The sequence below is a fragment of the Chionomys nivalis genome, chromosome 11, assembly GCF_950005125.1.
Source record: "Chionomys nivalis chromosome 11, mChiNiv1.1, whole genome shotgun sequence".
Lineage (NCBI taxonomy): Eukaryota > Metazoa > Chordata > Mammalia > Rodentia > Cricetidae > Chionomys > Chionomys nivalis.
In genome coordinates, this window is record NC_080096.1 from 28,706,075 (window position 1) to 28,720,714 (window position 14,640).

At 39.6% G+C, this 14,640-nt stretch overlaps 1 protein-coding gene across 13 annotated transcripts in view; it reads left to right on the plus strand.

Moving 5' to 3' along the window:
* The window catches only part of Macf1 (microtubule actin crosslinking factor 1), a 345,446-nt gene that overhangs the window by 289,551 nt on the left and 41,255 nt on the right, over nucleotides 1-14,640 (plus strand). For 11 of the 13 annotated variants that reach the window (XM_057784472.1, XM_057784473.1, XM_057784479.1 and 8 more), the window contains 8 exons: nucleotides 5,109-5,270; nucleotides 5,440-5,610; nucleotides 7,646-7,812; nucleotides 9,711-9,870; nucleotides 10,210-10,536; nucleotides 11,609-11,693; nucleotides 12,365-12,606; nucleotides 13,503-13,709. In XM_057784472.1, coding sequence (XP_057640455.1) covers nucleotides 5,109-5,270; nucleotides 5,440-5,610; nucleotides 7,646-7,812; nucleotides 9,711-9,870; nucleotides 10,210-10,536; nucleotides 11,609-11,693; nucleotides 12,365-12,606; nucleotides 13,503-13,709 — 1,521 coding nt within the window. The remainder of the gene's footprint in view (nucleotides 1-5,108; nucleotides 5,271-5,439; nucleotides 5,611-7,645; nucleotides 7,813-9,710; nucleotides 9,871-10,209; nucleotides 10,537-11,608; nucleotides 11,694-12,364; nucleotides 12,607-13,502; nucleotides 13,710-14,640) is intronic. The other 2 variants (XM_057784476.1, XM_057784477.1) reach the window with 1 other exon arrangement.

The following is a 14,640-nucleotide window of genomic DNA, read 5'->3' on the forward strand; positions in this document are numbered from 1 at the left end:
CACATATGTAAGATTTCGAGCTTTATCTTCTTCCTTCATCCTGTAAATAGGTTTGCAGAATTCACAGAAGCAGATTAGGTGGAAGCCATGTCAAAATACAAATGTGTGTTTCTTTTAGAGTTTCTCTGTGTAGCCCTGGCTGTCCTGGAACTCTCTGTAAACCAGGCTGACCTCAAACTCAGAGAACAGCCTGCCTCTGCCTCCCAAGTGTTGGGATGAAAGGTGTGTGCCACCACCAACAGGATAAATAATTTTGATTGTGTTCAGTTACCTTGTGATGTAACTTCTTGTCAAGTTAGAATTTGTTACATTTATGGACTGCAGGCTTGATAGTGAGTGTAGTCACCTCTCAAGTCAGTCAGTGACAGAACAGTTCCTTGCACCCCTGAAATATGAGACACGTGTGGAGAAAGCCTACAGCAGTAATCAGTGATGTCAGTTTGATCCTGCATAAAGAGGAGTTCAGAGATCCTTCCGGGTACAGGAGATCCTCATTTTATAAAATACTGCCTGATAAAATGATGGAGAAGGAAATGGTGCCATCCACCACTCATTCTTTAAGTGGGATTATCTGGAGGAAAGTGTCTCTGTGTAGTCCTGGCTGACCTGGAATTCCTTGTGTAGACAGTCCAGTCATGGAGCTCTCCTTGCCTCTGCCTTTGTGCACCACCACACCCGACTATTTTGAAAGTGTTTATGGAAGCCAGGCATGGCAATGCATGCCTACAGTTTGAGCACTTGGGTCACTGGGGAAGGGATGGATATTTGAGGCCAGCCTGGGATACATAATTATGGGGTAGCCTGAGCTGTAAGAACGGGGCGGGAAGACAGAAACACACTACTGAAATAGTTATTAGTTGGATTTCAAAGAAGTTTTTCCAAGTTGGACATGTGTGTGATTGGTAGAGTACTTTGCCTGGCATGCATATGGTCCTGGGACCATCTGTAGCACTGCAGGAAATGGAAAAGTGTTTACCAAGATTGTATGAATTCCAGTTTTTACATTTTTAGAGTTTTTTGGTATATGTGGGTCTTGAGAGAGGTCCTATTCTGGCTGGCCTGGAACTCACTGTGTAAGAACAGACTGGCCTCAGACTTGTGGAATCCTCCTGCCTCAGCCTCCTGAGTGCTGATATTGTAGGTGTGAATCACCATACTTGGCTTTTAGGAAATTTTTAGAGGCAAAAGAACTTGTTGTTTCTATGCAGAGATACTTAGGACTCAACAAGTGATCATAACCTGGAATTTGATTTAGAGCAAAAGGCTTCAGAGCTTGCGTGTTTGTTTATGTATGTACAAAGACACATGTGTATACCTAGCATAAAATATAAACTTCCCAGCTCTCTTTTAATATATAAACTTCATAATAGGAACTAACAAGAGCTTGGTTAGAAGAAGCAAAATATTAGTTTATTCATTATTTCTATATTGGTATTTCAGGTCACAGAGAGCAGTCCCCAGTTACTTTAACCTCTACCTATAGGTTCCCTCCGTCTTACAGTCAAAAGTTCAGAGGAAGAGGGAGCAGCCTTTTATACAAAGTAGAGCTTTCAGAAAATTAAAATTGGCCAAGGAAGTCTTTTTAAGCAAAAATTTGGAATTGTCACAACACCAATTCAGTGTTCAAATGTCCAGCTGATGGGCAGATCTGCCGTGGGTTTGTTTGCTTTCCCTTAAGCAATTTCTATATAAGGAGTCATTCATTCAAGAAAGAAATAGTTACTAAGTATCAACTTTGTGCCAGATCCCAGCCTCTTACAGTGAATAGAACTGGCACAGTGCCTGCCTGCCCTTGTGAACCTTACAGTAGCATGTGGGAGGCTCTTGTAAGTATATGATTATAAACTGACAAAGTGGATTTGGAGACCATTGGATAGAGTCAAGAAATACTTTAGAAGTAAAATTAAGACCTGTTGATAGATTTTCTATTAGAGATGTGTCAGTTATCCAGGATGACATGGAATCAGATTTATACAATTAAGTACAAACTGAACTGTACAGTAGTAAACTATTGTTTTCAAGACCAAATGTTAGTTTGATTTTGGGAAGAATAAATTTGAAGGGATGGGAAAGCAAAAGATACTGTTTAATTGAAATCATTAGGTTCAAGGTACCTGTAAGTTGTTGTTATATAAATAGTAAGAAAACAGTTGGATGTGTGGATTTGAAGCTTAGAAGATTTAAGTTGAGAACCATAGTATTTATCAGAGTTAATAATTAAAGTGATAGAGATAGATTAAATTGCCCAAGCAGGACACTAAAAGAGATAGCCAGGCATGGTGCTGTACAGCTAACAATTAGCCTAGCATTCAAGAGGCTAAAACAGGAGGCTCATGAGTTCCAGGCTAGCCTGAGCTATATAGTAAAGCTTTATAATGGTATATTATTTATATTTTATATTTTAATAAATCTTGCCTGAAGACCAGAGGCAAAGCTAAAATGGTGACAGACACCTTTAATCCTAGGATTTGGGAAACAGAGGAAGATGGATCTCTGTGAGCTCAAGGCTATCCTGGGCTAAACAAGATCAATGCAGAAACAAATCCAGGTGGTGGTGGCCTCCACCTTTAATCCCAGTACTAGAGGGAATATAAAGTGGGAGGAGAAAGAGGCTTAGTCTACTTAGTTTGCAGTTGCCCAGCCTTGGTAGAGGTAAGACTTCTCTAGTGACTTTGCTGCTTTGCTTTTCTTAATTTTAGGTTGATTTATTTATTAATATACAAATAATATACCACTATAAAGCTTGTCTCAAATAAATAAGAATTTTAAGGAAGTCTTTTGACTAACATCCTCCATTTAGAGGTAAAGAAGAAGAGAAAGAGACCAAAAACATCAAAAAAAAAAAAAAACCCAACTTGATTCAAATTGAAATGCAATGCAATACCACCAAAGATAAAAGTAACTACAGCCCTTACCAGTACCCACTTACGCACAAATAAAAGCAAATCTTTTTTAATATTTATTTATTATAGATACAATATTTTGTCTACGTGTATGCCTGCAGGCCAGAAGAGGACACCAGACCTCATTATAGATGGTTGTGAGCCACCATGTGGTTGCTGGGAATTAAACGTGGGACCTTTGGAAGAACAGGCAATGCTCTTAACCGCTGAGCCATCTCTCCAGCCCCCATAAAAACAAATCTTTAAAAAATAGCTTGCATGTATTTGGTTTGATAGAGTAAGGAGGACCCTTCAGAGTGAGTCTGACACCTTCCTTCTGTCTTCCTGGCCTTCTCTCCTGTGTCTTTCCATTTCTCTTTTGCTCTGTGTTGTTTTGTTTTATTGTTGTTTTTTCCAGACAGAGTTTCTCTCTACATAGTCCTGACCCCTGAACTCACTCTGTAGACCAGGCTGGCCTCAAACTCACAGAGATCCACGTGCCTCTTTTCTGGTTTCTCCCTCCATTTCTTTTCTTTTTCTTGTTTTTTTTCCCTCCCAAGAGAAAGGAGTCATCTCTGAAACTCCGCCGGATGGGAACCATAAGGGTATCATCACGGCATTGTCCCTCCATGTCTAATCCTCACCGTCATTAGTCACCTTCAGAGCCCGTGCCCTCGTAGTAGCCTTCATCTGTTCTCATCCTCTCTCCTTGGTTTTTCTTCAGATCACTGTCTTTAGTGTTACAGAATAGAGTTATGTGGCACTTGTGGTTTGTTTTTGAAACTGAATTCTTTGTAGTTTACCTAACAAAATGCAATCTAATCAAGGTGTAGTATATGGTGAAATGTACTGGTGATTTCAGTTTGTCCTGGGCTTTTTTCCCCTCTACCGACTCACTTATCCAACCATAGGCATTCCTTTGGAATTAGATTCCTAACTATGGTGTGATATATGGTCTGTTGTAGAACAAAATTAGCCTTCCTTAAACACTCAGTTCTTGCTTATGTTCGTTTTGTTCTCTTCCATTCTCTGTTGTCTCTGGCTTTAATAGACATACCTGTCTTTTTGAAACTGAAGGAACTTTGTATAGAAGAGAAAGAAAAAAAACTGAAGTATATATAGCCAGGTTGGCAAAATATGACTAATTTTATGCTCTAATAATTAAGAGAAACCATTACTTAGGGATAAATATTTGACATTCTTTTCATTAAGACTGAATTTGGCAAAAGTATGTCAAAACTAAAGTTTTGGTGTTTGTTTGTTTTGTTTTTTGATTTCGAGATAGGGTCTCATGTACCCCAGAAAGACCTCAGATTCTCTATGTAACTAATAATGATCATGAACTTTCTGATCTTTCTGACTCCACCTGGGTGCTGAGATTATAGGGTTGGTGGCTTACACCCAGTTTTCAAAAATTCCATTTTTCATTCAGACCATTGCATCTAGAAATGTCTAAGTTTTAACTGTAGTAAAGAAAAATAGGAATCTTGCTTACTACACTTTTATTCTCATTGTTTTAAATTCTTTTGTTTCATGGTGGACATGATCCATGGTATCAGTTTTTGAAAGTATTTTATACCCCTGTGTCTTACTCAGCACACGTGTCAGAGTTGTTAGGAGCATTTTTTCTTGTAGACAGGAGAGTTCTGTTTCAAGATGATTGAATGTGGCCTGTGGCCCTGAAGCAGAATGAAATTAAATGATCACAGGGGTATTAAGCTATGAGCTTTGCATTTTTCACACTGTTGATTTATTTTAACTGATTGAGTTACTCATCCGAGCCAGAAAAGTACGTTGCCTATTGTCAGTGGTCAAGCTGCTATTCTCCACAGCATGTTCCCAAGTTCTTAAGTACTTGTAACTTGATAGCATCCTTCCCTTTCAGGATCCATAGTATTTTAAGGCTAACACTTCACTATTCCCTATAGCTTTTATCATTAAAAATTAAGCAATTGATTTGAAAGAAGATACTGAGTCATTGAGTTAAAGACCTAAACAGTGTTGCTATAACTGCCTCTGGATGTATGCTACTAAGAGGATACATAAGAAGATATGTAACTGAAACATGAACCCGTGTGTCTCCTTAGTATCTCACTGTTCTGATGCTTACATCAGTTCCTTGCCCTCCTTCATTAAGTTGTAACTCTCTTGAGGATGACCAGATACTGCAGTGTAGAAGGCTTAATGTCCTTTAGAGTAAATCTGCTTTGTTTTGCAATTATCTAGACGTTTCAGAAAGAACAAGTGGATCCTCTACAGGTGAAACTGCAGCAAGTGAATGGACTTGGCCAGGGATTAATTCAGAGTGCAGGAAAAAACTGTGACGTGCAGGGTTTAGAACATGACATGGAGGAGATCAATACTCGATGGAATACACTGAATAAAAAGGTGAGTGCTGAATGAGTGACTCGTGAAAGAGAAACACTGAAACCTCAGATTTTCCTTGAAACTAAATGCCAACAAAATTCAGTTGTTGCCATCTGTAATTACTAAAAGGATAGTAGGTCTAAATGCTGCCCTCGTTCTCGTTACTGAGCTCTCCATGTCTGTGACACAGGTTGCACAAAGAATTGCACAACTGCAGGAGGCTTTGTTACATTGCGGGAAATTTCAAGATGCCTTGGAGCCATTGCTCAGCTGGTTGGCAGACACTGAGGAGCTCATAGCCAATCAGAAGCCTCCATCTGCTGAGTATAAAGTGGTGAAAGCACAGATCCAAGAGCAGAAGGTAAGTGGGAACGTAGAGACAGAGAACTGAAATGGCCACGCTGACAGACAGCACATTTGCTTATCACTTAAGGAGCAAATCCAGAGCTTCAGTAGAACTGTAACATACATCGTGTTCTCCTGAGAAGAGAGATGGAAACTGATTTTCAGTGGTTTTACTATGGAATTTGTTAGACTGAGCAAGTTACATATTATGTGTTGTGTTTTATGATCAGCAGTGTTTATGTTATATGTCATGCATGAGTTGTCTATATTTTTGTCTTATTTGCTTAATGCTAGCATGTTAATTATACATAACACTGGGTTTAGTTATGACATTTTCATTCATGTACATAATATATTTTGATCACATTCGCCCTCTTGTCCCTCTTCTACTCATCCCTTTCTTCCTACTTAGCCCTACTTCTGCTTTGTGTGTAAGAGAGACCTAGTGAGTGTTACTAAAACTGTTTACACGAATATGGGTACCTTGTCAATGGCTGTACTACTTAAAGTCTTTCCCTCTCCTGTCTGCTGTTAACTATATCAGATCTATAGGAAGGGTAGGATGAGCCCTTCCCATTCTGTGACAGGCTGTCGAGAAGCCAGTGTTAATGTGGATGTATACATGTATCAACACGCACACACACACACTACTTACTCTGGCTCTTACATTCTTTCCTACCTTCCTTTTATAGTAGTTCCTAAACCCAGGGAGAGGAGATGGATAGATGTCTTTATGGCTTGGAATTCAATAGTCTTTGACTTGTTTGAGTCAGGGTCTCATGTAGTGTGATGGTCAGCAACATTATGTTGCTGAGGATGGCACTGGATTTCTGATCCTCTTGTCTCCACCTCCCAAGTGCTGGGATTACAGGTGTGAACCTCAGCTGGTTTGTGCGGTGCTGGGGATCAGACTTCATGGATGCGGAACCAGCACCGTACCAGCTCAGCTCTTTATCTCCCCAGTCTTCTATTTATATTTTTGTTGGTTTAATTTCTGTTTTATTGCAGTTTTGCTTTTAAATTTTTTTATTTTATGCCAGGCATGATGACACATGCCTTAAACCAGCTCTTGGGAGACTGAGGCAGGAGGATTTTTTTAGAGTTTCAGGCTAGCTCTGACTACATGGCATAGATCATGTTTCAAAATAGCCAGGTATAATGAATGTACACCAAGGGGAAAAATTTTATAAACCATGTTTATCTTAAAAGAAATTTGGGATTTTTCTAGTTTTAGTAAAATATAATAACAAATGAAATTTTGTATATTTACAACATACAAGGTGATATTTTGATATATGCATATAATACATTGTGAAATGGCTGCCTTAGGCTAATAACATATCTGTCATTTCAGATCCTAATGATTTTTCTGTGTGATTTTTGTCTTTTGCTTGTTTGTTTTTTGAGACTATGGCGGGCTTAAAATTCAGTATGTGGACAGGCTGGCCTCAAACTCACAGAGATCCACCTGCCTCTGCCTCCTGAGTGCTGGGATTAATGGTGTGTATATCACCACTCCTGGCTCATGTACTTGTGTCTTTTTTTTTTGGTTTTTCGAGACAGGGTTTCTCTGTGGCTTTGGAGCCTGTCCTGGAACTAGCTCTGTAGACCAGGCTGGTCTCGAACTCACAGAGATCCGCCTGCCTCTGCCTCCCGAGTGCTGGGATTAAAGGCGTGCGCCACCATCGCCCGGCTTACTTGTGTCTTAATTCAGAGGAAGTTACCTGTCAATAATATAGTGACAGCCATGGTACTATTAAAGAATTGAAGTGAGTGGGGTGGTAGGAACTATACTGTCTCATACTTTTTGAGTCAAGAAAGCTTCAGATTTGCCAAGATGAGTTGTTTGGGTTTTTGTTGTTGTTGTTTTTTTTTTTTTAAGATAGAGTCTTATTATGTAGATCAGGTTGGCCTCAACTCATAGAGGTCCACCTGCCTCTATTTCCCCAGTGCTGAAATTAAAAGTGTGTGCCACTACAACTGGCTCTTGTTTTATTTTTAAATGACCCTGTGTTGCTACTTACCTTTCTCTTTAAACATATATGTCACAGTTGCTCCAGCGACTCCTAGATGATCGAAAGGCCACAGTGGATATGCTTCAGGCAGAAGGAGGCAGAATAGCACAGTCAGCTGAGCTGGCTGATAGAGAGAAAATCAACGGACAGCTGGAGAGTCTTGAACGTAGATGGACTGAACTCCTCAACAAGGCAGCAGCCAGGTAAGGGACTTGAGTCGTGTTCAGAGGATTATTTTGTCCTATGTTTGGTGGACAATCACTGAAGTGCTTTAAAGGCTCTTGGATAACTCAGGGATTGCTCTAGAGGGTGTTCAGTAACTTTTATTGACAGGTGATAAGTATTTAGAGATAATTCACGTATTACTCTCAGAAACTGAGCTGTAGTTACTAAAAAGTTCTGAGGCTGGAGACTGCTTGCTGTGAGTGGTGGCTCTGCCGTGGCGGAATTGCTGTTCCAATAACAGATGCAGAAGCCTACAATCTAGCCAAGTTATAGTTTGAGTTTTTAGGAAGTTCTTTTTCATATATATAAACTATGTTTTAATGTTTGTAATTGAAACTTGTCATGTTTCTGTTCTGTTATTTTATACTAATATTTGATTTTTTTAATATTCTCAAGCACTAGTCTGTGATACTGTTAAAATATATACACATTCAAGAGATATATAGCTATCCTCTATCTCAAAGAAGTATATTAATAAAATATGCTTGTTAAGTGTAACTTGGAGAAAGTAGATGTTACGTAAAGTTTTACTGAAATACATCACACAGTCCCAAGTCTTTTTATTTATTTTTTTTTTTTTTTTTTTTTTTTTTTTGGTTTTTTCGAGACAGGGTTTCTCTGTGGTTTTGGAGCCTGTCCTGGAACTAGCTCTGTAGACCAGGCTGGTCTCGAACTCACAGAGATCCGCCTGCCTCTGCCTCCCAAGTGCTGGGATTAAAGGCGTGCGCCACCACCGCCCGGCCCAAGTCTTTTTATTTTTATTTCATTTTATTTATTTTGCCAATGCTAGGGATTGTACCTAGGACTTCATGCATGCTGGTCTACTACTGCATGAGCCGGTAGTACCGGACCTCTTTTTTTTTTTTTTTTTTTTTTTTTAAGTTTTTCGAGACAGGGTTTCTCTGTGGTTTTGGAGCCTGTCCTGGAACTAGCTCTTGTAGACCAGGCTGGTCTCGAACTCACAGAGATTCACCTGCCTCTGCCTCCCAAGTGCTGGGATTAAAGGCGTGCGCCACCACCGCCCGGCAGTACCGGACCTCTTAAAGTAGCTGTCTTCTCAGCCTGTTCATCGCACCCAAACCCAGCATTATGGCATTTCATTACTAATTTGGTGTTCATACAAATCTGTGGTTATTTCCAGGTTCTCTGTCTAAGACAGTTTCCTCTCTGCCCTTTGTAATTGACAGTATTCTTAAGACCCAAGCTTAGCGTGGATATTATATAAAATTTAAGATTCCAAATGACCTGTAAAGTGTGTGTGTGTGTGTGTGTGTGCATGCTAGTCTTAAATTTGGACTCAGTACAGTTCTGGCTTGAAATTGCCAGGAGCCTAATTGTGTTGACAGAGGTTTCTGTCCCTTATTATATCTGGGACATAATTGGATTTTTGAAACTGGGGAAGGACTTCTAGCTTATAGAATTGCTACTTTGGTTTTCTCTTCACTCATGTGCAGAGATAACAAGGATAGAGTAAGACAAAGACAGTTGATTTGGGGTTCCTTTAAGTTTTATTTATTGTGGCCATTTGTTCTGGTGGTGCACATCCTACATTCCATTCTGATATGGGAAGGTAGTCTAAGGAGGAGTGCTAAAAGAGTTCCTTCTATCCTTAGCCTACTACTACTTATGAGGTGACTGGAGAAATATTTGTTTAAGCCATCAGGGTTAGCTTTCTCTGTTTTAATCATGAGATAATTATCCAACCCACCTTAGAGACAGACAGTGGAAAATAATTCAGCGAAAGCTGCAACCACAAAGCAGGGCTCCCTACCAATGTGTTCTGTTTACTGTGGGCATGCCTGGGAAGACGCTCTTGTACTGATTTGATGCTCCATGACTGTTCTGCTTGAGCATCTTGTTCTGTGTATTTGTGTAGGCAAAAACAGCTGGAAGATATCTTGGTTCTGGCCAAACAATTCCATGAGACAGCTGAGCCTATTTCTGACTTCTTATCTGTCACAGAGAAAAAGCTTGCTAACTCGGAACCTGTTGGCACTCAGACTGCCAAAATACATCAGCAGATTATTCGTCACAAGGTAGGAAGGTGTTATGATAGATGAAACACAGGACTGGAGATAGAAACTAAAAAATTAAAGTATTCTCTAGAAAATGTTTTATGGAGTTTTTATTTTAAAATAAGATCAAATTATTAGATGGAAACGATACTTTGGGTTGGAATAAGAATAGACATTGCCTAATAGGCTAACAGCAAAGGAGGAAAAACAGCTTATGTGCTACTTTTCATACTATTTTTGCCATGCAACAGGTGAATTTTTATTTTAATTTGTTCTGTTATTTGTTATTCATTGTTTCATGTTTGCTTTTCATTTATTTATTTATTTTTGTTACTCATTTTTTTCCATCTGGATTTTCAGGCTCTAGAGGAAGAAATAGAAAACCATGCAACAGATGTGTACCAGGCAGTTAAAATTGGGCAGTCCCTCTCCGCCCTGACATGTCCTGCAGAGCAGGGTAGCATGTCAGAAAAGCTAGATTCATTGCAGGCCCGATACAGTGAGATTCAAGACCGGTGCTGTCGGAAGGCCACCCTGCTTGAGCAGGCACTGTTCAACGCTAGACTGTTTGGGGAGGATGAGGTGGAGGTGCTCAATTGGCTGGCTGAGGTTGAGGACAAGCTCAGTACAGTGTTCGTAAAGGATTACAGACAGGATGTCCTGCAGAAACAGCATGCTGATCACCTGGTATTTGTGTTTTCATTCTTATATTTATGTTACTAAATTATTTTGTCACTTTGATATGTGTTTCTCTTCATTTCTTTTTCTTTTAATTTCTCTCCCCTTCATTCCAAACACTTCAACTTTATTGTATGCATAATAAATTTATGCATATAAGTGCATAGTTGAATTGGTGCCAAGTACTTATTCATTTTGGATAGGTCCAGGAAAATACTTGTACTTAACAGGCTTAGCTGATGATTCTAGAAGATCATACAGGTTAGAGTCAGGGCCCGTCTCACCTGCAGCTTGTGATTTACATCATTGGGATTGGGTAATATAGCAGTAGATTTTTGAGTAGATGAGAGCATACTGTAATAAAACCATATATATCTAAATGATATCCATAATATCATCATGTAGTTGATATAGTTCTGAAATCCCAGGGATTCTGTGTCATCTTATAAAATATTCTTGTTTCCATCTTTTTTTTTTTTAATTATGTGTCTGTGAGTGCAGAGGCCAGAGGTGTCAGATCTGTGGAGGCAGAATTACAGTGGATGTAAGCTGCCTGATGGTGGTGGTGGGAACCAAACTCAGGTCCTCTGGGAGAGCAGTGCATGCTCTGAACTGCTGAGCCGTCTCTCCAGCTGCATTTCCACTTGCTTTTATGAAGTCTCTTTATTTTTAATATAATGGGCATTTTTTTTTATAATGGGCATTTTTGCTGTATTTCATTTCTAACATTCTTGTGTTTAAGTTTAATACTGATAGATTGGTAAAGCTGATTTCATCCTAAGTCTTTTCTCATTCAGCACAAAAGAGAGCTTGCCTATAAAGCATCTCTTAATTGCCTTGAATAATCAAATAGAGAGTAACCAAAGAAATAAATAAGGGAATTAAATATTTGATTTTAAACAAAACTGCTAACTCATCTCTTTAAATGCCCTTTTTTAAAATTACATTTTTATTAAGATTTTTTAAATACATTCTTTCCTCATTTTGCACAGCTATCCTCGTTCCTTTTAGAGAAAGCTCTCACATCTCTTCTCTTTGGTATGCCATATTTTTGGGGTTAATGCTATTTTTTCCTTTTCAGGCCTTAAATGAAGAAATTATTAATAGAAAGAAGAATGTAGATCAAGCTATTAAAAATGGTCAGGCTCTTCTAAAGCAAACTACAGGTACTTTGAAAAGTGTACCTCTTAGCACCTCTGTGGTCTTTTAGATTTTTATTTTATGTGTTGAATGTTTTGCCTATATACATATATGTGTATCACATGTGTGCTTGATTCCTTAGAGGGTATTGGATTTCCCTAGTACTGGAGGTATGTGTGGTCGTGAACCACCAGATGGTTCTGGGAACCAAACTGAGGTCTTCCAAGCCCCACCAACCCTACCTCTCTAGTCTTAAAGATCATAAGCACCCAGCACTAATCACTTCTCTTGGTCTATGAGAAACTTGGTATTCAGTGACTATGACTGTGTACTCCAGGGAAGCTGGTTATGTGTTCATTTCCTGCTAAGTCTTTTGAAAACTACAAGACTTCGTTATTTTATATCTGGTTATAGAGAGCAGTTCCTCCTGCCTCCTAATACACTGAATGCTAGCATTGTCTGTAAAGTTCTAGAAACACCTGCAGTTGGATTAAAAACTTAATCTTAAAAGTCTTATGCGGTCAGGTTTATTTCAAGTTAACCGTCAGTTTGGGATATTAGGATATAAGTCAGCACCGTAGCAAGGAGTCTATGAAGTTTAAGCTGTTAAAGACAAGATTGAAGAGAATTCCTTCATGTGAACAGTGCTGTGCTGTTGAACTCCTTCGTGTGAACAGTGCTGTGCTGTTTTTCCCAGGTGAGGAAGTGTTACTTATCCAGGAGAAGCTGGACGGAATAAAGACCCGTTACGCAGACATTACAGTCACTAGCTCCAAGGCCCTCAGAACTTTAGAACAAGCCCGGCAGCTGGCCACCAAGTTCCATTCTACATATGAGGAACTAACTGGGTGGCTGAGGGAGGTGGAGGAAGAACTGGCAGCCAGTGGAGGACAGTCTCCCACAGGGGAGCAAATACCCCAGTTTCAGCAGAGACAGAAGGTAAGCCATAATTTTACACTGTAACAAGGAAAGAGGTTTCATCTTTGTCTGAAGTGTGTTTCCTTACCTTTACCTTAAATCTAAACCAAATGTACTCCTGCTTTCTCTCTTGTTTACTCATGACAGTAAAATTTGTCAAAAAGATATATATGAATGACTATAGTCTGAATAAGAAAAAGCATCAATTTCCAAGTTCATAGGAAGTTTGCTTGCTGGTTTATGTTGTATAATTTACCTCCACGTTCATTCTCTAAAAGGAGACACTATTTGGAAACCAGAAGAAAGTAAATGAAAAGGAGGCAAGGGAGATGGATGAGGACACTGGGAGGGGAAAGAATAAGAACAAGACAAGAATTAACTGGGGGGAGGTGCTTCATAGTTACTTCTGATCCTGCTGCAAGATCAGATGCAGTTCTTTGTTGTTTTGTTTTCAAGACAGGGTTTCTCTGTGTAAGAGCCCTGACTGGTCTGGAACTCACTTTGTAGACCAAGTTGGCCTCGAACTCACAGAGATCTGCCTTCTTCTGCCTCCCAAGTGTCAGGGTTAAAGGTGTGCACTACCACTGCCCAACTCAAACGCAGTTCTTGATGCAAAGAAATTCTGGACAGCTATTCATTAGGTTAAATGTCTGTCTATAGTTGGAGCATTAAAGAATAGAAGGAAAGGAACACTGTTTGTTTTACCCACAATGTGGCTCAAGCCTTGCAGACAATTCTAAGCAAGCATCAGCTAAGTCTAAAGTCATATTTCAAAATGATTGAAAAATGTGAGGCAAGGAAAAGAAGAGCTGAAGGAAGGAGGTCAGTGCCCTGCTGGGATGTGGTAGAGGCAGCGCTTTCCACTGTTCCACTGCTTAATTTAGTAAGGTGTGGCCTGAAAACTTTTCCCTCCTTAGGAACTGAAGAAGGAGGTCATGGAGCACAGGCTGGTGTTGGACACAGTGAATGAGGTGAGCCATGCTCTCCTAGAGCTGGTGCCCTGGAGAGCCAGAGAAGGGCTGGATAAACTTGTGTCTGATGCCAACGAGCAGTACAAACTGGTCAGTGACACTATTGGACAAAGGGTGGATGAAATTGATGCTGCTATTCAGAGATCACAACAGGTAATGTTTATAATGTTGTACGTTAGTGTTTTAGACTGTGGGATACAGTGCTATAACTTATGTAAATACAAGTTCAGGAAGAATAATGAGATCAAAATAAATACAATAAGCATGCTTCAGTAATAGTAAATACTTGGAAGAGGTTTGATCCAGATTTGAGCCAATACTCAAACCTTTTGAATAGAGAATACCTTGCAAGAAGAAACCTTTGTGAGGCTTTTTGTTTTTAAAGATTTTTTTTAGCTTTTATGTGTATGGATGTTTTTGTCTTCATACATGTCTGTGCGCCATGTTTATGCCTGATACTCAAAGAAGCCAAAAGAGGGCTTGAGATCAGATGGTTGTGAGCCGCCGTATGCAGATCCTCTGCAAGAGGAAGTGCTCTTAACCTCTGTGCAACTCTCTAGCCCTGCCTCTCTGCCTCCCTCATTTATTTTATTTGTTTGCTTTTGTTTTGTTTTTCTGTTGAGACAGGATCTCACTATGTAGCTCCAGCTTGCCTTAAATTTACAGAAATCTGCCTGCCTCTGCCTCCTGGAAGCCGAGGATAAAGGTGTGTAGCACCACTGTTTAGAATTTGATGGAAAAGGGAAAGATACCAAGACTATAATTACTTTCGAATATGCAAACCAAAATAGCACAGTCACCCAAAATAGAATCCCTTAGTAAACACAGGTGTCATGTTTCCCTCTTTTTCCTTTTGCTTTCTGGCAGGGACGGGAGATAATTACTTTTGTCCGTAACTATATATATACTTTTTATTGAGACAGACTCTCCCTATGTAACTCAGATTGGCCTGGAACTCAAGCTCCTCCTGTCTCATCTGTGTCATTGCTGTCACATGAGCTGGCCACGCACCTATTAATATTCCAACATACACACACACTCTCTTGAATGAATGGATGACCCCTTGAGTTCACAATGGTTATGA